Consider the following 22,371-nt stretch of genomic DNA (forward strand, 5'->3'; position numbering starts at 1 on the left):
TAACTAGACCCCGTATCATTATGTACTCAGAGTATTGAATCAAGGTAACTAGACCCTATATCATTATGTACTCAGAGTATTGAATCAAGGTAACTAGACCCAGTATCATTATGTACTCAGAGTATTGAATCAAGGTTACTAGACCCAGTATCATTATGTACTCAGAGTATTGAATCAAGGTAACTAGACCCAGTATCATTATGTACTCAGAGTATTGAATCAAGGTAACTAGACCCAGTATCATTATGTCCTCAGAGTATTGAATTAAGGTAACTAGACCCAGTATCATTATGTACTCAGAGTATTTAATCAAGGTAACTAGACCCAGTATCATTATGTACTCAGAGTATTGAATCAAGGTAACTAGACCCAATATCATTATGTACTCAGAGTATTGAATCAAGGTAACTAGACCCAGTATCATTATGTACTCAGAGTATTGAATCAAGGTAACTAGACCCAGTATCATTATGTACTCAGAGTATTGAATCAAGGTAACTAGACCCAGTATCAGTATGTACTCAGAGTATTGAATCAAGGTAACTAGACCCAGTATCATTATGTACTCAGAGTATTGAATCAAGGTAACTAGACCCAGTATCATTATGTACTCAGAGTATTGAATCAAGGTAACTAGACCCAGTATCATTATGTACTCAGAGTATTGAATCAAGGTAACTAGACCCAGTATCATTATGTACTCAGAGTATTGAATCAAGGTAACTAGACCCAGTGTCATTATGTACTCAGAGTATTGAATCAAGGTAACTAGACCCAGTATCATTATGTACTCAGAGTATTGAATCAAGGTAACTAGACCCAGTGTCATTATGTACTCAGAGTATTGAATCAAGGTAACTAGACCCAGTATCATTATGTACTCAGAGTATTGAATCAGGGTAACTAGACCCAATATCATTATGTACTCAGAGTATTGAATCAAGGTAACTACACCCAGTATCATTATGTACTCAGAGTATTGAATCAAGGTAACTAGACCCAGTATCATTATGTACTCAGAGTATTGAATCAAGGTAACTAGACCCAATATCATTATGTACTCAGAGTATTGAATCAAGGTAACTAGACCCAGTATCATTATGTACTCAGAGTATTGAATCAAGGTAACTAGACCCAGTATCATTATGTACTCAGAGTATTGAATCAAGGTAACTAGACCCAGTATCATTATGTACTCAGAGTATTGAATCAAGGTAACTAGACCCAGTATCATTATGTACTCAGAGTATTGAATCAAGGTAACTAGACCCAGTATCATTATGTACTCAGAGTATTGAATCAAGGTAACTAGACCCAGTATCATTATGTACTCAGAGTATTGAATCAAGGTAACTAGACCCAGTATCATTATGTACTCAGAGTATTGAATCAAGGTAACTAGACCCATTATCATTATGTACTCAGAGTATTGAATCAAGGTAACTAGACCCAGTATCATTATGTACTCAGAGTATTGAATCAAGCTAACTAGACCCAGTATCATTATGTACTCAGAGTATTGAATCAAGGTAACTAGACCCAGTATCATTATGTACTCAGAGTATTGAATCAAGGTAACTAGACCCAATATCATTATGTACTCAGAGTATTGAATCAAGGTAACTAGACCCAGTATCATTATGTACTCAGAGTATTGAATCAAGGTAACTAGACCCAGTATCATTATGTACTCAGAGTATTGAATCAAGGTAACTAGACCCAGTATCATTATGTACTCAGAGTATTGAATCAAGGTAACTAGACCCAGTATCATTATGTACTCAGAGTATTGAATCAAGGTAACTAGACCCAGTATCATTATGTACTCAGAGTATTGAATCAAGGTAACTAGACCCAGTATCATTATGTACTCAGAGTACTGAATCAAGGTAACTAGACCCAGTATCATTATGTACTCAGAGTATTGAATCAAGGTAACTAGACCCAGTATCATTATGTACTCAGAGTATTGAATTAAGGTAAATAGACCCAGTATCATTATGTACTCAGAGTATTTAATCAAGGTAACTAGACCCAGTATCATTATGTACTCAGAGTATTGAATCAAGGTAACTAGACCCAATATCATTATGTACTCAGAGTATTGAATCAAGGTAACTAGACCCAGTATCATTATGTACTCAGAGTATTGAATCAAGGTAACTAGACCCAGTATCATTATGTACTCAGATTATTGAATCAAGGTAACTAGACCCAGTATCAGTATGTACTCAGAGTATTGAATCAAGGTAACTAGACCCAGTATCATTATGTACTCAGAGTATTGAATCAAGGTAACTAGACCCAGTATCATTATGTACTCAGAGTATTGAATCAAGGTAACTAGACCCAGTATCATTATGTACTCAGAGTATTGAATCAAGGTAACTAGACCCAGTATCATTATGTACTCAGAGTATTGAATCAAGGTAACTAGACCCAATATCAGTATGTACTCAGAGTATTGAATCAAGGTAACTAGACCCAGTATCATTATGTACTCAGAGTATTGAATCAAGGTAACTAGACCCAGTATCATTATGTACTCAGAGTATTGAATCAAGGTAACTAGACCCAGTGTCATTATGTACTCAGAGTATTGAATCAAGGTAACTAGACCCAGTATCATTATGTACTCAGAGTATTGAATCAAGGTAACTAGACCCAGTATCATTATGTACTCAGAGTATTGAATCAAGGTAACTAGACCCAGTGTCATTATGTACTCAGAGTATTGAATCAAGGTAACTAGACCCAGTATCATTATGTACTCAGAGTATTGAATCAAGGTAACTAGACCCAGTATCATTATGTACTCAGAGTATTGAATCAGGGTAACTAGACCCAATATCATTATGTACTCAGAGTATTGAATCAAGGTAACTACACCCAGTATCATTATGTACTCAGAGTATTGAATCAAGGTAACTAGACCCAGTATCATTATGTACTCAGAGTATTGAATCAAGGTAACTAGACCCAGTATCATTATGTACTCAGAGTATTGAATCAAGGTAACTAGACCCCGTATCATTATGTACTCAGAGTATTGAATCAAGGTAACTAGACCCTATATCATTATGTACTCAGAGTATTGAATCAAGGTAACTAGACCCAGTATCATTATGTACTCAGAGTATTGAATCAAGGTAACTAGACCCAGTATCATTATGTACTCAGAGTATTGAATCAAGGTAACTAGACCCAGTATCATTATGTACTCAGAGTATTGAATCAAGGTAACTAGACCCAGTATCATTATGTCCTCAGAGTATTGAATTAAGGTAACTAGACCCAGTATCATTATGTACTCAGAGTATTTAATCAAGGTAACTAGACCCAGTATCATTATGTACTCAGAGTATTGAATCAAGGTAACTAGACCCAATATCATTATGTACTCAGAGTATTGAATCAAGGTAACTAGACCCAGTATCATTATGTACTCAGAGTATTGAATCAAGGTAACTAGACCCAGTATCATTATGTACTCAGAGTATTGAATCAAGGTAACTAGACCCAGTATCAGTATGTACTCAGAGTATTGAATCAAGGTAACTAGACCCAGTATCATTATGTACTCAGAGTATTGAATCAAGGTAACTAGACCCAGTATCATTATGTACTCAGAGTATTGAATCAAGGTAACTAGACCCAGTATCATTATGTACTCAGAGTATTGAATCAAGGTAACTAGACCCAGTATCATTATGTACTCAGAGTATTGAATCAAGGTAACTAGACCCAGTGTCATTATGTACTCAGAGTATTGAATCAAGGTAACTAGACCCAGTATCATTATGTACTCAGAGTATTGAATCAAGGTAACTAGACCCAGTGTCATTATGTACTCAGAGTATTGAATCAAGGTAACTAGACCCAGTATCATTATGTACTCAGAGTATTGAATCAGGGTAACTAGACCCAATATCATTATGTACTCAGAGTATTGAATCAAGGTAACTACACCCAGTATCATTATGTACTCAGAGTATTGAATCAAGGTAACTAGACCCAGTATCATTATGTACTCAGAGTATTGAATCAAGGTAACTAGACCCAATATCATTATGTACTCAGAGTATTGAATCAAGGTAACTAGACCCAGTATCATTATGTACTCAGAGTATTGAATCAAGGTAACTAGACCCAGTATCATTATGTACTCAGAGTATTGAATCAAGGTAACTAGACCCAGTATCATTATGTACTCAGAGTATTGAATCAAGGTAACTAGACCCAGTATCATTATGTACTCAGAGTATTGAATCAAGGTAACTAGACCCAGTATCATTATGTACTCAGAGTATTGAATCAAGGTAACTAGACCCAGTATCATTATGTACTCAGAGTATTGAATCAAGGTAACTAGACCCAGTATCATTATGTACTCAGAGTATTGAATCAAGGTAACTAGACCCATTATCATTATGTACTCAGAGTATTGAATCAAGGTAACTAGACCCAGTATCATTATGTACTCAGAGTATTGAATCAAGCTAACTAGACCCAGTATCATTATGTACTCAGAGTATTGAATCAAGGTAACTAGACCCAGTATCATTATGTACTCAGAGTATTGAATCAAGGTAACTAGACCCAATATCATTATGTACTCAGAGTATTGAATCAAGGTAACTAGACCCAGTATCATTATGTACTCAGAGTATTGAATCAAGGTAACTAGACCCAGTATCATTATGTACTCAGAGTATTGAATCAAGGTAACTAGACCCAGTATCATTATGTACTCAGAGTATTGAATCAAGGTAACTAGACCCAGTATCATTATGTACTCAGAGTATTGAATCAAGGTAACTAGACCCAATATCATTATGTACTCAGAGTATTGAATCAAGGTAACTAGACCCAGTATCATTATGTACTCAGAGTATTTAATCAAGGTAACTAGACCCAGTATCATTATGTACTCAGAGTATTGAATCAAGGTAACTAGACCCAGTATCATTATGTACTCAGAGTATTGAATCAAGGTAACTAGACCCAGTATCATTATGTACTCAGAGTATTGAATCAAGGTAACTAGACCCAATATCATTATGTACTCAGAGTATTGAATCAAGGTAACTAGACCCAGTATCATTATGTACTCAGTGTATTGAATCAAGGTAACTAGACCCAGTATCATTATGTACTCAGAGTATTGAATCAAGGTAACTAGACCCAATATCATTATGTACTCAGAGTATTGAATCAAGGTAACTAGACCCAGTATCATTATGTACTCAGAGTATTGAATCAAGGTAACTAGACCCAGTATAATTTCAGTCACATAGCATGGTTACACCTTACATTACGTCAATCTTAGTAGTGTTTTAATTACTCTATTAACAACATTGTATTAACATGTTGTTCAATTAAATCCACAGCATGGTATTTATTTTATTTTTCTTGGGATTAAGTTCATTTTCATGGCAAAGAGGGACTTTGCAATTCATTTGATCACTCTTCATAACATTCTGGAGTATATGCAAATTGCCATCATAAAAACTGAAGCAGCAGACTTTGTGAAAATTAATATTTGTTCATTCTCAAAACTTTTGACCACGGCCGTACATGTTTATTCTGTCTGTCTGTCTGTCTGTCTGTCTGTCTGTCTGTCTGTCTGTCTGTCTGTCTGTCTGTCTGTCTGTCTGTCTGTCTGTCTCTCTCTCTACAGCATAGGTCCCTGGTGTACATGGGTTATGGTATCCTGGCGGTGCTGGTCTCTATGGGTTGGACCTACACCACTCTGATCCTGTCCCACTGTGTACTGCTCTACAGTATCTCTCTGGTTAAACTGCGCTGGCTCTGCTTCCTAGCTGGTCTCACCATCCTGTCCACATTCAAGATAGAACCATTCATATCCTGGCAGGTACTGTATGGCCCATCAGCAATGTTTCTTTGGGCCAACATGGCTTTGGTCAAAGTACTGCACTATATAACAACCCTCACCTTCCTATCTAACCCTTCTCCCTCTCTCCTCCCTCTCTCCTCCCTCTCCTCCCTCTCCTCCCTCTCTCCTCCCTGTCCTCCCTCTCTCCTCCCTCTCCTCCCTCTCTCCTCCCTCTCCTCCCTCTCCTCCCTCTCTCCTCCCTCTCCTCCCTCTCTCCTCCCTCTCCTCCCTCTCTCCTCCCTCTCCTCCCTCTCCTCCCTCTCTCTTCCCTCTCCTCCCTCTCTCCTCCCTCTCCTCCCTCTCTCCTCCCTCTCCTCCCTCTCTCCTCCCTCTCCTCCCTCTCCTCCCTCTCTCCTCCCTCTCTCCTCCCTCTCCTCCCTCTCTCCTCCCTCTCCTCCCTCTCCTCCCTCTCTCTTCCCTCTCCTCCCTCTCTCCTCCCTCTCCTCCCTCTCTCCTCCCTCTCCTCCCTCTCCTCCCTCTCCTCCCTCTCTCCTCCCTCTCTCTTCCCTCTCCTCCCTCTCTCTTCCCTCTCCTCCCTCTCTCCTCCCTCTCCTCCCTCTCTCCTCCCTCTCCTCCCTCTCTCCTCCCTCTCTCCTCCCTCTCCTCCCTCTCCTCCCTCTCCTCCCTCTCTCCTCCCTCTCCTCCCTATCTCCTCCCTCTCCTCTTCCTCTCCCTCTCCACCAGGCTGGTTTTATGACGGGGGGTTTTGAGCTGCGCTCCGTCCTGTTCTATGGTGGTTGTGGGTTCACCATCATGCGCTGTATGAGTTTTGCTCTGGAGAACTGTGAGAAGAAAGAAGGAAACTACAGCATCCTGGAACTCCTCAAGTACAACTTCTACCTGCCTTTCTTCTACTTCGGACCCATCATGACCTTTGACAAGTTCTACGCTCAGGTAAACATCATGACCTTCGACAAGTTCTATGCTCAGGTAAACATCATGACCTTCGACAAGTTCTACGCTCAGGTAAACATCATGACCTTCGACAAGTTCTACGCTCAGGTAAACATCATGACCTTCAACAAGTTCTACGCTCAGGTAAACACCATGACCTTCGACAAGTTCTACGCTCAGGTAAACATCATGACCTTCGACAAGTTCTACGCTCAGGTAAACATCATGACCTTCGACAAGTTCTACGCTCAGGTAAACATCATGACCTTCGACAAGTTCTACGCTCATGTAAACATCATGACATTCGACAAGTTCTACGCTCAGGTAAACATCATGACCTTCGACAAGTTCTACGCTCAGGTAAACATCATGACCTTCGACAAGTTCTACGCTCAGGTAAACATCATGACCTTCGACAAGTTCTACGCTCAGGTAAACATCATGACCTTCAACAAGTTCTACGCTCAGGTAAACACCATGACCTTCGACAAGTTCTACGCTCAGGTAAACATCATGACCTTCGACAAGTTCTACGCTCAGGTAAACATCATGAACTTCGACAAGTTCTAAATCATGTAAACATCATGACATTCGACAAGTTCTACGCTCAGGTAAACATCATGACCTTCGACAAGTTCTACGCTCAGGTAAACATCATGACCTTCAACAAGTTCTACGCTCAGGTAAACATCATGACCTTCAACAAGTTCTATGCTCAAGTAAACATCATGACCTTCAACAAGTTCTACGCTCAGGTAAACATCATGACCTTCGACAAGTTCTACGCTCAGGTAAACATCATGACCTTCAACAAGTTCTATGCTCAGGTAAACATCATGACCTTTGACAAGTTCTACGCTCAGGTAAACATCATGACCTTCAACAAGTTCTACGCTCAGGTATATACACTATCATGACATTCAACAAGTTCCACGTTCAGGTAAATATCATGACCTTCGAGAAATTCTACGTTCAGGTATATATCATGAATTTCAACAAGTTCTACATTCAGGGATATATCATGAACTTCGACAAGTTCTATGTTCAGATAAATACCATGTAGCCTATGGATTCAGTTCTGTTCAGATAAATACCATGTAGCCTATTGATTCAGTTCTGTTCAGATAAATATCATGTAGCATCAGTGACCGAGAGAAAAATAAAGTGTCTTGTGTGTTGATGTCTTCTGTGTGTGTTTGCTCCCACCTGCAGGCTTATCTTACTCAATGTCTTCTCTGTGTGTGTGTGTGTGTGTGTGTGTGTGTGTGTGTGTGTGTGTGTGTGTGTGTGTGTGTGTGTGTGTGTGTGTGTGTGTGTGTGTGTGTGTGTGTGTGTTTTTGTGTGTGTGTGTTTTTGTGTGTTTTCCAGGCCAACAAGGCTGACCTGACTCGTAAGGATGCAGAGATGTGGAACATATCCCTTCAGGGTCTTATTCACCTGGGGGCCATATTAACGGTGGACGTCTTCTTTCACTTCCTGTACATCTGCACCATCCCCACCGACATGAAGCTGCTCAAACACATGTCTGACTGGGCTGTAGGTCTGTAATATTAACATGTCTGACTGGGCTGTAGGTCTGTAATATTAACATGTCTGACTGGGCTGTAGGTCTGTAATATTAACATGTCTGACTGGGCTGTAGGTCTGTAATATTAACATGTCTGACTGGGCTGTAGGTCTGTAATATTAACATGTCTGACTGGGCTGTAGGTCTGTAATATTAACATGTCTGACTGGGCTGTAGGTCTGTAATATGAACATGTCTGACTGGGCTGTAGGTCTGTAATAATAACATGTCTGACTGGGCTGTAGGTCTGTAATATTAACATGTCTGACTGGGCTGTAGGTCTGTAATATTAACATGTCTGACTGGGCTGTAGGTCTGTAATATTAACATGTCTGACTGGGCTGTAGGTCTGTAATATTAACATGTCTGACTGGGCTGTAGGTCTGTAATATTAACATGTCTGACTGGGCTGTAGGTCTGTAATATTAACATGTCTGACTGGGCTGTAGGTCTGTAATATTAACATGTCTGACTGGGCTGTAGGTCTGTAATATTAACATGTCTGACTGGGCTGTAGGTCTGTAATATTAACATGTCTGACTGGGCTGTAGGTCTGTAATATTAACATGTCTGACTGGGCTGTAGGTCTGTAATATTAACATGTCTGACTGGGCTGTAGGTCTGTAATATTAACATGTCTGACTGGGCTGTAGGTCTGTAATATTAACATGTCTGACTGGGCTGTAGATCTGTAATATTAACATGTCTGACTGGGCTGTAGGTCTGTAATATGAACATGTCTGACTGGGCTGTAGGTCTGTAATATTAACATGTCTGACTGGGCTGTAGGTCTGTAATATTAACATGTCTGACTGGGCTGTAGGTCTGTAATATTAACATGTCTGACTGGGCTGTAGGTCTGTAATATTAACATGTCTGACTGGGCTGTAGGTCTGTAATATTAACATGTCTGACTGGGCTGTAGGTCTGTAATATTAACATGTCTGACTGGGCTGTAGGTCTGTAATATTAACATGTCTGACTGGGCTGTAGGTCTGTAATATTAACATGTCTGACTGGGCTGTAGGTCTGTAATATTAACATGTCTGACTGGGCTGTAGGTCTGTAATATTAACATGTCTGACTGGGCTGTAGGTCTGTAATATTAACATGTCTGACTGGGCTGTAGGTCTGTAATATTAACATGTCTGACTGGGCTGTAGGTCTGTAATATTAACATGTCTGACTGGGCTGTAGGTCTGTAATATTAACATGTCTGACTGGGCTGTAGGTCTGTAATATTAACATGTCTGACTGGGCTGTAGGTCTGTAATATTAACATGTCTGCCTGGGCTGTAGGTCTGTAATATTAACATGTCTGACTGGGCTGTAGGTCTGTAATATTAACATGTCTTACAACCAACTAATTGTAGCGTTACCACAAAAATGGAAGAGGCAAGTGGAAGGGGGAAAAAGTAAAGAACTTGTCTGTCGGCCCTGCATTAAAGACCAAAATTGGTTAAAGAAAATTGTGATAAATAAAAAATTATACCAGTTTCATTTAAGGACCAAATGATTGATGAATGTGCCATTTATAGATTACAAAATAATTGGGAAGATAATTTTGATGAACCGATTCCATGGCACATGGTTTATGAACTGATAAACAAAACGACGGCAGATTCAAAACTTAAGAGTTTTTCCATTTAAATTATTATTATTCTTGCAACCAACCCTGTAGTTGGTCTGGCCTTCTATAACCTGGTGTATGACTGGTCTCTCTCTCTGTCTCCTGTAGTTGGTCTGGCCTTATAACCTGGTGTATGACTGGTCTCTCTCTCTGTCTCCTGTAGTTGGTCTGGCCTTCTATAACCTGGTGTATGACTGGTCTCTCTCTCTGTCTCCTGTAGTTGGTCTGGCCTTCTATAACCTGGTGTATGACTGGTCTCTCTCTCTGTCTCCTGTAGTTGGTCTGGCCTTCTATAACCTGGTGTATGACTGGTCTCTCTCTCTGTCTCCTGTAGTTGGTCTGGTCTTCTATAACCTGGTGTATGACTGGTCTCTCTCTCTGTCTCCTGTAGTTGGTCTGGCCTTCTATAACCTGGTGTATGACTGGTCTCTCTCTGTCTCCTGTAGTTGGTCTGGCCTTCTATAGCCTGGTGTATGACTGGTCTCTCTCTCTGTCTCCTGTAGTTGGTTTGGCCTACTATAGCCTGGTGTATGACTGGTCTCTCTCTCTGTCTCCTGTAGTTGGTTTGGCCTACTATAGCCTGGTGTATGACTGGGTGAAGGCAGCGGTGATGTTTGGGGTGATCAACACTGTGTCTAGACTGGACCATCTGGACCCACCTCAACCTCCTAAATGTATCACAATGCTCTACGTCTTCTCTGAGACGTACGTCAACAGACCTGTCAGACCTTCTCACTTCTCAACATCTTTGTGTTTTCACAAACTAAGTGATTTGTTTTTTTTTCTCCCTTATAGACACTTTAACAGAGGAATAAACGACTGGCTGTGCAAGTAAGTCACCAGCATGTCACTTCATTCATACCAAACATCAGAGCTGTAATCTCATAACCGTGTCTGTATCTACGTCTCCAGGTATGTGTATGATTACCTGGGAGGGAAGCATGACAACTTGTGGGATGAGGCCATTGCTACGCTGTGTACTTTTGGCATCACTGTCCTGTGGCTGGGACCCTGTCAGGTGGTGTTCATCTGGGCCTTCTTCAACTGCTTCGGACTGAACTTCGAGCTCTGGACCGCCAAGTTCTTGTCCATGGAACCCTTCGCCTCTCTAGAGGTGAGAGAGAGAGAGAGAGAGAGAGAGAGAGAGAGAGAGAGAGAGAGAGAGAGAGAGAGAGAGAGAGAGGGAGAGAGAGAGAGAGAGTGTGTCAATTTAAAGAGACTGTAACAGTTCATATGACCTGAAATCATGTTATAACAGTGGCATAACAGACATGAGAGCTTGTTTAACACTGTCATGATGACTGTTGTTTAGATCACCAACTTTCTTACCAAGATAAGGTTTTGTCTCCTGACAGGTGTCATAAACTGGTAGCTTAAAGGAAATGTTTCCTGCCTTAATGTTTCACTGTTCAAGTGTTAACACCATCTCCCCTCTAGATGGTGATGTAGCTTGCCATGTCTGGTAGGATCAGAGCTGTGTTCAACATCTCTCTCTCTCTCTCTCTCTCTCTCTCTCTCTCTCTCTCTCTCTCTCTCTCTCTCTCTCTCTCTCTCTCTCTCTCTCTCTCTCTCTCTAATTCAATGGACTTTATTGGCATGGAAACACATGTTTACATTGCCAAATCAAGTGAAATAGATAATAAACGAAATTGAAATAAAAAATAAAAGATGTACAGTAATATTACACTCAAAAAAGTTTTAAATCAATAAAGACATTTCAAATGTCATATTATGTGCAAATAGTTAAAGTGCAAAAGGGAAAATAAATAAACATAAATATGGGTTGTATTTACAATGGTGTTTGTTCTTCACTGGTTGCGCTTTTCTTGTGGCAACAGGTCACAAATCTTTCTGCTGTGATGGCACACTGGTATTTCACCCAATAGATATGGGAGTTTATCAAAATTGGGTTTGTTTTTTATTCTTTGTGGGTCTGTGTAATCTGAGGGACATATGTGTCTCTAATATGGTCATACATTAGGTGGTTGTAGAATTTAACGGCTCTTTTATGAATTTTTATAATTAGCGGTATCTGCCTAATTCTGCTCTGCATGCATTATTTGCTGTTTTACATTGTACACTGAGGATATTTTTGCAGAATTCTGCATGCAGTCTCAATTTGGTGTTTGTCCCATTTTGTGAATACTTGGTTTGTGAGCGGACCCCAGACCTCACAACCATAAAGGGCAATGGGTTCTATAACTCATTCAAGTATTTTTTGCCAGATCCTAATTGGTATGTAGAATTTTATGTTCCTTTTGATGGCATAGAAGGCCCTTCTTGCCTTGTCTCTCAGATCGTTCACAGCTTTGTGGAAGTTACCTGTGGCGCTGATGTTTAGGCCGAGGTATGTATAGTTTTTTGTGTGCTCTAGGGCAACGGTGTCTAGATGGAATTTCTATTTGTTGTCCTGGCAACTGGACCTTTTTTGGAACACCATTATTTTTGTCTTACTGAGATTTACTGTCAGGGCCCAGGTCTGACAGAACCTGTGCAGAAGATCTAGGTACTGCTTGGTTGGTGACAGAAGCACCAGATCATCAGCAAACAGTAGACATTTCACTTCAGATTCTAGTAAGGTGGGGCGGGGTGCTGCAGACTGTTCTAGTGCCCTTGCCAATTCGTTGGGGCTTAAGCTGCATCCCTGTCGAACCCCATGGCCCTGTGGAAAGAAATGTGTGTGTTTTTTGCCAATTTTAAGTGCACACTTGTTTGTTTACATGGATTTTATAATGTTGTCAGATTTTCCCCCAATACCACACAATTTGTATAGCAAATTGAGTCAAAAGCTTTTTTGAAGTATTTGTATTTGTGTTTATAAGTGATCCCCACTAATCTTCCTGGGGTCCAAACACATTAAAGCACTTACATTACATATAAAACAAAATATAAAACAGTACATCATATGACATTATTACACCACTACATATCTACAATACAACATGTATAATACCACCATACAACAATATCACAATGTGTGCGTATGCATGTGTCTGTACCCTTGTGTGTGTCTCTTCACAGTCCCCGCTGTTCCATAAGGTGTATTTTACCTGTTTTTTAAATCTGATTCTACTGCTTGCATCAGTTACCTGATGTGGAATAGAGTTCCATGTAGTCATGGCTCTATGTAGTACTGTGCGCCTCCCATAGTCTGTTCTGGACTTGGGGACTGTGAAGAGACCTCTGGTGGCATGTCTTGTGGGATATGCATGTCAACAAAGAATGAGAAGACTTTGCCTTTGTTTTGGTTTGTTTGTCAATTAGGGTGGCAGGGTCTGTCGTACGGTAATTTGATAAAAAGCCAATTTGACATTTGCTCATTACATTGTTTTCACTGAGGAAATGAACAAGTCTGCTGTTAATGATAATGCAGAGGATTTTCCCAAGGTTGCTGTTGACGCATATCCCACGGTAGTTATTGGGGTAAGATTTGTCTCCACTTTTGTGGATTGGGGTGATCAGTCCTTGGTTCCAAATATTGGGGAAGATGCCAGAGCTAAGGATGATGTTAAAGAGTTTAAGTATAGCCAATTGGGATTTGTGGTCTGTATATTTTATCATTTCATTTAGGATACAATCAACACCACAGGCCTTTTTGGGTTGGAGGGTTTTTATTTTGTCCTGTAGTTCATTCAATGTAATTGGAGAATCCAGTGGGTTTTGGTAGTCTTTAATAGTTGATTCTAAGATTTGTAATTGATCATGTATATTTTTTTGCTGTTTGTTCTTTGTTATAAAGTCAAAAAGTTTAGAGAAGTGGTTTATCCACACATCTCCGTTTTGGATAGATAACTCTTCGTGTTGTTGTTTGTTTAGTGTTTTCCAATTTTCCCAGAAGTGGTTAGATTCTATGGATTCTTCAATTCCATTGGGCTGATTTCTGACATGCTGTTCCTTCTTTTTCCGTAGTGTATTTCTGTATTGTTTTAGTGATTCACCATAGTGAAGGCGTCGGCTCAGGTTTTTTGGGTCTCTATGTTTTTGGTTGGATATGTTTCTCAATTTCTTTCTTAGGTTTTTGCATTCTTCATCAAACCATTTGGCATTGTTGTTAATTTTACTAGGTTGTCTGCTTGAAATTTTCAGATTTGATAGGGAAGCTGAGAGGTCAAATATACTGTTTAGGTTTTCTACTGCCAAGTTTACACCTTCACTATTACAGTGGAACGTTTTGTCCAGGAAGTTGTCTAAAAGGGATTGAATTTGTTGTTGCCCAATTGTTTTTTGGTAGGTTTCCACACTACTTTCCTTCCATCTATAGCATATCTTAATATTGTGCACTTCCTTTGGCATTGATGCCTCATGATTGAGTATTGCTCTGTTCAAGTAGACTGTGATTTTGCTGTGGTCTGATAGGGGTGTCAGTGGGCTGACTGTGAATGCTCAGAGACACTGGGTTGAGGTCAGTGATAAAGTAGTCTACAGAACTACTGCCAAGAGATGAGCTATAGGTGTACCTACCATAGGAGTAAAACTCGAAGCCTACGATTGACTATGTACATACCCAGTGTGCGACAGAGCTGCAGGAGTTGTGACCCGTTTTTGTTGGTTATGTTGCCGTAGTTGTGCCTAGGGGGGCATATGGGGAGGGAATGCTGTCACGGGGAGGGAATGCTGTCACCTCCAGGTAGATGTTTGTCCCCCTGTGTGCTGAGAGTGTCAGGTTCTTGTCCAGTTCTGGCATTTAGGTCGCCACAGACTAGTACTTGTCCCTGGGCCTGGAAATGATTGATTTCCCCCTCCAGGATGGAGAAGCTGTCTTCATTAAAGTATGCGGATTCTATTGGGGGGATGCAGGTAGCACACAGGAGGACATTTTTCTCTGTTGAGATAATTTCCTTATTAATTTCTAGCCAGATGTAAAATGTTCCTGTTTTGATTAATTTAATAGAGTGAGTTAGGTCTGCTCTATACCAAATTAGCATACCCCCTGAGACCCTTCCCTGTTTCACACCTGGTAGTTTGGTGGATGGGACTACCAGCTCTCTGTAACCTAGAGGGCAACCAGTGGGTCCGTCTCCTCTATACCATGTTTCTTGTAGGATGACAATGTCTGTATTTCTGATTTCTTCGATGAAGTCTGGGTTCCTGCTCTTTAGGCCAAAGGCAGATGACCTCAGGCCTTGGATATTCCAGGATGAGATAGTGAAAGCTTTGTGTTCCATAGTGTCTAGTGTTGTTTTCATGTGGTTTAGGCCCAGACCATTACAGTAGGTGTGAGCAGAGCATGTTGAGCATCTGATACAGACCTCTCAGGTCGCAGGATGGGGTGTATTAGTGGGGTTTGTGCCTGTTGCTCTGCTCACGGCCTGGGCATATGTCCTGCTGTCATGTTGAGGTTCTTGCTGCAGGGGCGGGGTGGGCAGAAGGGGCATAGGTCTGATCTGGGGGGGCTTATACAGTATAGGGTGTGGCCAGGGTTTGGTTGAGGGGTCTCAGCTGGTTGGGGTGGTCTCAGCTGGTTGGGTGGGGGGGTCTCAGCTGGTTGGGGGGGTCTCAGCTGGTTGGGGTGGTCTCAGCTGGTTGGGTGGGGGGGTCTCAGCTGGTTGGGTGTGGGGGTCTCAGCTGGTTGGGTGGGGGGGTCTCAGCTGGTTGGGTGGAGGGGTCTCAGCTGGTTGGGTGGGGGGGTCTCAGCTGGTTGGGTGGGGGGGTCTCAGCTGGTTGGGGGGGTCTCAGCAGGTTGGGGTGTGGCTGGTGAAGCTGTGGTCTGGGTGAAGGTCCTCTTGGCGTGGGTTCTCTCGGTGCAGGTCCTTCGGGGAGGGGGTCTTGCAGGTCTGTGAGGGTGTCTCGCTGGTCTGGGCGGGGTGTCCGTTGCTCTGTTGCTGCTGTGTGAGGTGCTGGGGCTGCGGATGAGGGTGACGTCCTTCAGGGTCCTGGCAGTGGTGTTCCCCTCCCTCCTCCTTCACTGCTGTTAGCTGTACCATGTGTTCCTCTCTCTCCTCCTTGACTGCTGTTAGCTGTGCCATGTGTTCCTCTGTTAGCTGTGCCATGTGTTCCCCTCCCTCCTCCTTCACTGCTGTTAGCTGTGCCATGTGTTCCTCTCCCTCCTCCTTCACTGCTGTTAGCTGTACCATGTTTTCCTCTCTCTCCTCCTTCACTGCTGTTAGCTGTGCCATGTGTTCCCCTCCCTCCTCCTTCACTGCTGTTAGCTGTACCATGTTTTCCTCTCCCTCCTCCTTCACTGCTGTTAGCTGTGCCATGTGTTCCTCTCCCTCCTCCTTCACTGCTGTTAGCTGTGCCATGTGTTCCTCTCTCTCCTCCTTGACTGCTGTTAGCTGTGCCATGTGTTCCTCTCCCTCCTCCTTCACTGCTGTTAGCTGTGCCATGTGTTCCTCTCTCTCCTCCTTCACTGCTGTTAGCTGTGCCATGTGTTCCTCTCTCTCCTCCTTCACTGCTGTTAGCTGTGCCATGTGTTCCTCTCCCTCCTCCTTCACTGCTGTTAGCTGTGCCATGTGTTCCTCTCTCTCCTCCTTGACTGCTGTTAGCTGTGCCATGTGTTCCTCTCCCTCCTCCTTCACTGCTGTTAGCTGTGCCATGTGTTCCTCTCTCTCCTCCTTCACTGCTGTTAGCTGTGCCATGTGTTCCTCTCTCTCCTCCTTCACTGCTGTTAGCTGTGCCATGTGTTCCTCTCCCTCCTCCTTCACTGCTGTTAGCTGTGCCATGTGTTCCTCTCTCTCCTCCTTGACTGCTGTTAGCTGTGCCATGTGTTCCTCTCCCTCCTCCTTCACTGCTGTTAGCTGTGCCATGTGTTCCTCTCTCTCCTCCTTCACTGCTGTTAGCTGTGCCATGTGTTCCTCTCTCTCCTCCTTCACTGCTGTTAGCTGTGCCATGTGTTCCTCTCCCTCCTCCTTCACTGCTGTTAGCTGTGCCATGTGTTCCTCTCCCTCCTCCTTCACTGCTGTTAGCTGTGCCATGTGTTCCTCTCCCTCCTCCTTCACTGCTGTTAGCTGTACCATGTGTTCCTCTCTCTCCTCCTTCACTGCTGTTAGCTGTACCATGTGTTCCTCTCCCTCCTCCTTAGTCCGGAGTGCAGCCAGCTCTCTCAGACAGCCGTCCATCTCCACCTTCAGCCCTCCGGGTCTTGTTTGGGGGGGGGGGGGGGGGGGGGACCTGGGTGTGTTCAGTGCTGGGGGGGTGACTTGCCTCGTCTGCAGCACAGTTTGAAGAGGTGTGATCAGACTCACTCAGGATGGAGGAGTCGTCACAGAGAGAGAGCTTTTCCAAGCTGTGCTCTCTCTTTGAGCCCCTAAAAGTCCTGCTGGAACTGCTTGAGGATGCCCTGCACCATTACTGTCCCAGACTTTTACATGTTGACAGAGGTTGTTTCAATTTCCTCAATGTCTAGTATTCTGAGTTTCCACCCTGGGCCAATACCCTCTCTCTCGACATAGTGGTAGTGTGCTCTTATAGCCCTGTGCCATGCCAGGGGATGGTCTGTGTGGAAAATTAAGTTGCTTACATTCCCCTCTTTGTAGCAGTCAGTAAATAGTGTCTCTGGATTGTCCTTGAGGAGCTTATTTTTGTACTCATTCCGTGCTCTGTGTTATTTTGAATATCCAAGGGGTACTGTACTGTGATGACATCTGCCCAGGGATACGCCATGGCGCAGGGGGCTTCAAAGGCCTCTGGATTTGGGTGGCTGGGGGGAGGCGGTGAAACTCTGCTGCCATTGTTAGGCTCAAGAGTTTTCACACATCTCACTTCACACTTCTGTGCTAATTGAAGTTGCAGCCAGGTCTGTTCTTTCCTAGCAGCTTGGTAGCTTAGTAGCCTTATTTAATAAGCTTTATAGAACATAATTACCTAGAGATTACTGTCTTTTACTTTTTGGCTTCAGAAGTAGGTTCAAACTGAACATTACTCACTCAGTTTTGTGTTGGATGGTATTTCCAGGTTTCCGCTGTGTTTCTTCTGCAGATTTTAGTTTTTTTGACGTTTTTTCTTGATAGTCCTTGGTAGTGATAATCCATTCAGGTAATTTTGTCCAACATCAAGGTTTTAGGTATGGAATTTTGATTTGGTTTGAAGGTTTTGATGTAGAAGGTAGTATCCTGTTTAAGTCCTTGTTTATCAACATTTATCCAACTATAATTCTATTTTTCTTTTCAGGAAGAACTCAGGAGCCCATGAGCTCATCTCTCGCTCCCTCTCTCTCTCTCTCCTCTAGATGGCGATGTCTCCTGCCATGTCTCGTAGGATCAGAGCTGTGTTCAACACCTTTAACTTCTGGACCATCGTTCTCTACAACGTCATCGCTCTCAACAGCCTGGAGTTCACTAAGCTGGTCGCCAAGAGACTGCTGCTCAAAGGTAACAGATAGTTAGGTTTCCTCTCAACAGCCTGGAGTTCACTAAGCTGGTCGCCAAGAGACTGCTGCTCAAAGGTAACAGATAGTTAGGTTTCCTCTCAACAGCCTGGAGTTCACTAAACTGGTCGCCAAGAGACTGCTGCTCAAAGGTAACAGATAGTTAGGTTTCCTCTCAACAGCCTGGAGTTCACTAAGCTGGTCGCCAAGAGACTGCTGCTCAAAGGTAACAGATAGTTAGGTTTCCTCTCAACAGCCTGGAGTTCACTAAACTGGTCGCCAAGAGACTGCTGCTCAAAGGTAACAGATAGTTAGGTTTCCTCTCAACAGCCTGGAGTTCACTAAACTGGTCGCCAAGAGACTGCTGCTCAAAGGTAACAGATAGTTAGGTTTCCTCTCAACAGCCTGGAGTTCACTAAACTGGTCGCCAAGAGACTGCTGCTCAAAGGTAACAGATAGTTCGGTTTCCTCTCAACAGCCTGGAGTTCACTAAGCTGTCTCTTTGATCCCGTAAAAGTCCTATAGTTCTGTCTCTTGATCTTGATCTTGAAAAATGTACAATGCTCATACTAACCATGATATTGAACATGCACAACTGTTTTGGTGTGGTACTGGCATACTATGATCACACTGACCTTCCTTGAGTACCAGTAGAGATATTATATATATAGTTATACAGGTAGAGTTATTATATATATAGTTATACAGGTAGAGTTATTATATATATAGTTATACAGGTAGAGTTATTATATATATAGTTATACAGGTAGAGTTATTATATATATATAGTTATACAGGTAGAGTTATTATATATATACTTATACAGGTAGAGTTATTATATATATAGTTATACAGGTAGAGTTATTATATATATATAGTTATACAGGTAGAGTTATTATATATAGTTATACAGGTAGAGTTATTATATATATAGTTATACAGGTAGAGTTATTATATATATATAGTTATACAGGTAGAGTTATTATATAGTTATACAGGTAGAGTTATTATATAGTTATACAGGTAGAGTTATTATATATATAGTTATACAGGTAGAGTTATTATATATATAGTTATACAGGTAGAGTTATTATATAGTTATACAGGTAGAGTTATTATATATATAGTTATACAGGTAGAGTTATTATATAGTTATACAGGTAGAGTTATTATATATATATATATATATGTATAGTTATACAGGTAGAGTTATTATATATATATATATATATATATATATATATATATATATATATATATATATATAGTTATACAGGTAGAGTTATTATATATATATAGTTATACAGGTAGAGTTATTATATATATATATATATATATATAGTTATACAGGTAGAGTTATTATATATATAGTTATACAGGTAGAGTTATTATATATATATATATATATATATATAGTTATACAGGTAGAGTTATTATATATATAGTTATACAGGTAGAGTTATTATATATGGTCCTCTGTAGCTCAGCTGGTAGAGCACGGCGCTTGTAACGCCAAGGTAGTGGGTTCGATCCCCGGGACCACCCATACACAAAAATGTATGCACGCATGACTGTAAGTCGCTTTGGATAAAAGCGTCTGCTAAATGGCATATTAAATATTAAATTAAAAAATTAAAATATATATAGTTATACCAGTAGACACACTATGACTGACTCCTCCCCCTCCAGGCTTTACCATCACCACCATCACTGTGTTGATAACTAGTATGTTACTTGATATATCATTATTATATGTATAGTTATTAGTCCATGTTGACTTGTTCCTCCCCCTCCAGGCTTCCCCATCACCACCATCACTGTCCTCATAGTGACCTACTGTCTGGTCCAGCTCATCAAGGAGAGAGAAAGGAGACAGGCTCTGATCGACGACCCCGACCCCATCCCCCCTCCTGCCCCTGTCCCTCCCCCTGCCACCAGCCCGGCCACACCCACTGTGGTCCCGCCCAAAGTCCCCGTCCAGCCAGTGGTGGACCCAAGCAAGGAGAAAGCCGAGTAGTGATTAGAGGCTGGCAATGTCAGTCAAAGTCCCAACTGTCTTTATGAGTCATGCTTTCCACTGTGTAGTCATGGAAATGACGAGGCTACAGTTCATAGACAAGGTATATTTAGACGTTCTTCATAGCAATGAAATCTATTGAGCAGCAATACCTATCTACTGTAATATCTATAAGCAGTAATATCTACTCCCACCACAGTGTTAGGGGTCTACTGCCTGGAACAAGCTGACAGTGCTGTCATCAATATAGATTTATACAATGTTTTAAACTGAAGTTATGTTTCATTGCTAATCATGTAAAAGCGCCTTTATTGTAAATAAAACCCACTGATGCTCTTAAGATGTGGTTTAAACGAAGATACACACCTCTAGGTGAAGAAAGCCACTCCTGCTCTGTCAAATGTACTGGACATCTAAGCATAATATATTGATTGATTTACTGTATACATGACTCCAAATCAAATCAAATGTTATTTTTCACATATGCCGAACACAACAGGTGTAGACCTTACAGTGATGTCCTTAACCAACAATAACGTTTTAAGAAAATAGAGTTAAGAAAATATTGACTAAATAAACTAAAGTAAAAAAGTCACACAATAAAATAACCATACCGAGGCTATATACAGGGGGTACCGGTACCGAGACTATATACAGGGGGTACCGGTACCGAGGCTATATCCAGGCTATATACAGGGGGTACCGGTACAGAGTCAATATACAGGCTATATACAGGGAGTACCGGTACCGAGTCAATATACAGGCTATATACAGGGGGTACCGGTACCGAGGCTATATCCAGGGGGTACCGGTACCGAGGCTATATACAGACTATATACAGGGGGTACCGGTACCGAGTCATTGTGCGGGGGGTACAGGTTAGTCCAGGTCATTTGTACATGTAGGTAGGGGTAAAGTGACTATGCATAGATAATAAACAGCGAGTAGCAGCAGTGTAAAAACATAGAGGGGGGGGTCAATGTAAATAGTCTGGGTGGCCATTTTACTAATTGTTCAGGAGTCTTATGGCTTGGGGGTAGAAGCTGTTGAGAAGCCTTTTGGACCTAGAGTTGGTGCGCCGGTACCGCTTGCCGTGCGGTAGCAGAGAGAACAGTCTATGACTAGGGTGGCTGGAGTCTTTGACAATTTTTTGGGCCTTCCTTTGACACCACCTGGTATAGAGGTCCTGGATGGCAGGAAGCTTGGCCCCAGTGATGTACTGGGCCGGACGCACTACCCTCTGTAATGCCTTACGGTCGGATGACGAGCAGTTGCCATAACTTTTTGAGGATCTGGGGACCCATGCCAAATCTTTTCAGTCTCCTGAGGGGGAAAAGGCATTGTCGTGCCCTCTTCACGACTGTCTTGGTGTGTTTGGACCATGATAGTTTGTTGGTGATGTGGACACCAAGGAACTTGAAACTCTCGACCCGCTCCACTAACGCCCCATAAATGTGAATGGGGGCGTGAATACTGTAGCTCAGAATACTCTGAGAGAGAGACAGAGAGAGACAGAGAGAGAGAGAGAGAGAGAGAGAGAGAGAGAGAGAGAGAGAGAGAGAGAGAGAGAGACTTAAGCCCACTATAAATATGACAGAGTCACTGTAGCAGATCCTGGACCTGACTCAGAGTCCAGATTTACACCCCTAGGAGGTCCACTAGTATGGAGGATGACCTCAGAGGGCAGATCTACACCCCTAGGAGGTCACCTAGTATGGAGGATGACCTCAGAGGGCAGATCTACACCCCTAGGAGGTCACCTAGTATGGAGGATGACCTCAGAGGGCAGATCTACACCCCTAGGAGGTCACCTAGTATGGAGGATGACCTCAGAGGGCAGATCTACACCCCTAGGAGGTCACCTAGTATGGAGGATGACCTCAGAGGGCAGATTTACACCCCTATGAGGTCACCTAGTATGGAGGATGACCTCAGAGTCCAGATTTACACCCCTAGGAGGTCACCTAGTATGGAGGATGACCTCAGAGGGCAGATCTACACCCCTAGGAGGTCACCTAGTATGGAGGATGACCTCAGAGGGCAGATTTACACCCCTAGGAGG

The 22,371-nt window shown here is 42.2% G+C and overlaps 1 protein-coding gene across 1 annotated transcript; it reads left to right on the forward strand.

The window, feature by feature from the left end:
• Window positions 1–5,680: 5,680 nt before the first annotated feature.
• LOC311126303 (protein-cysteine N-palmitoyltransferase HHAT-like protein) lies at window positions 5,681–20,309 on the forward strand (the record flags this gene model as incomplete). The annotated part of the gene is made up of 8 exons (XM_084200313.1): window positions 5,681–5,875; window positions 6,581–6,790; window positions 8,159–8,330; window positions 10,548–10,692; window positions 10,783–10,818; window positions 10,900–11,101; window positions 18,155–18,296; window positions 20,089–20,309. Coding segments are annotated over 8 exons (1,323 nt in total), but the record flags the coding sequence as incomplete, so codon positions are not given.
• Between the last annotated feature and the right edge of the window lie 2,062 nt (window positions 20,310–22,371).

This window comes from Coregonus lavaretus (genome assembly GCF_964263955.1).
Source record: "Coregonus lavaretus genome assembly, contig: HAP1_SCAFFOLD_257, whole genome shotgun sequence".
NCBI lineage: Eukaryota > Metazoa > Chordata > Actinopteri > Salmoniformes > Salmonidae > Coregonus > Coregonus lavaretus.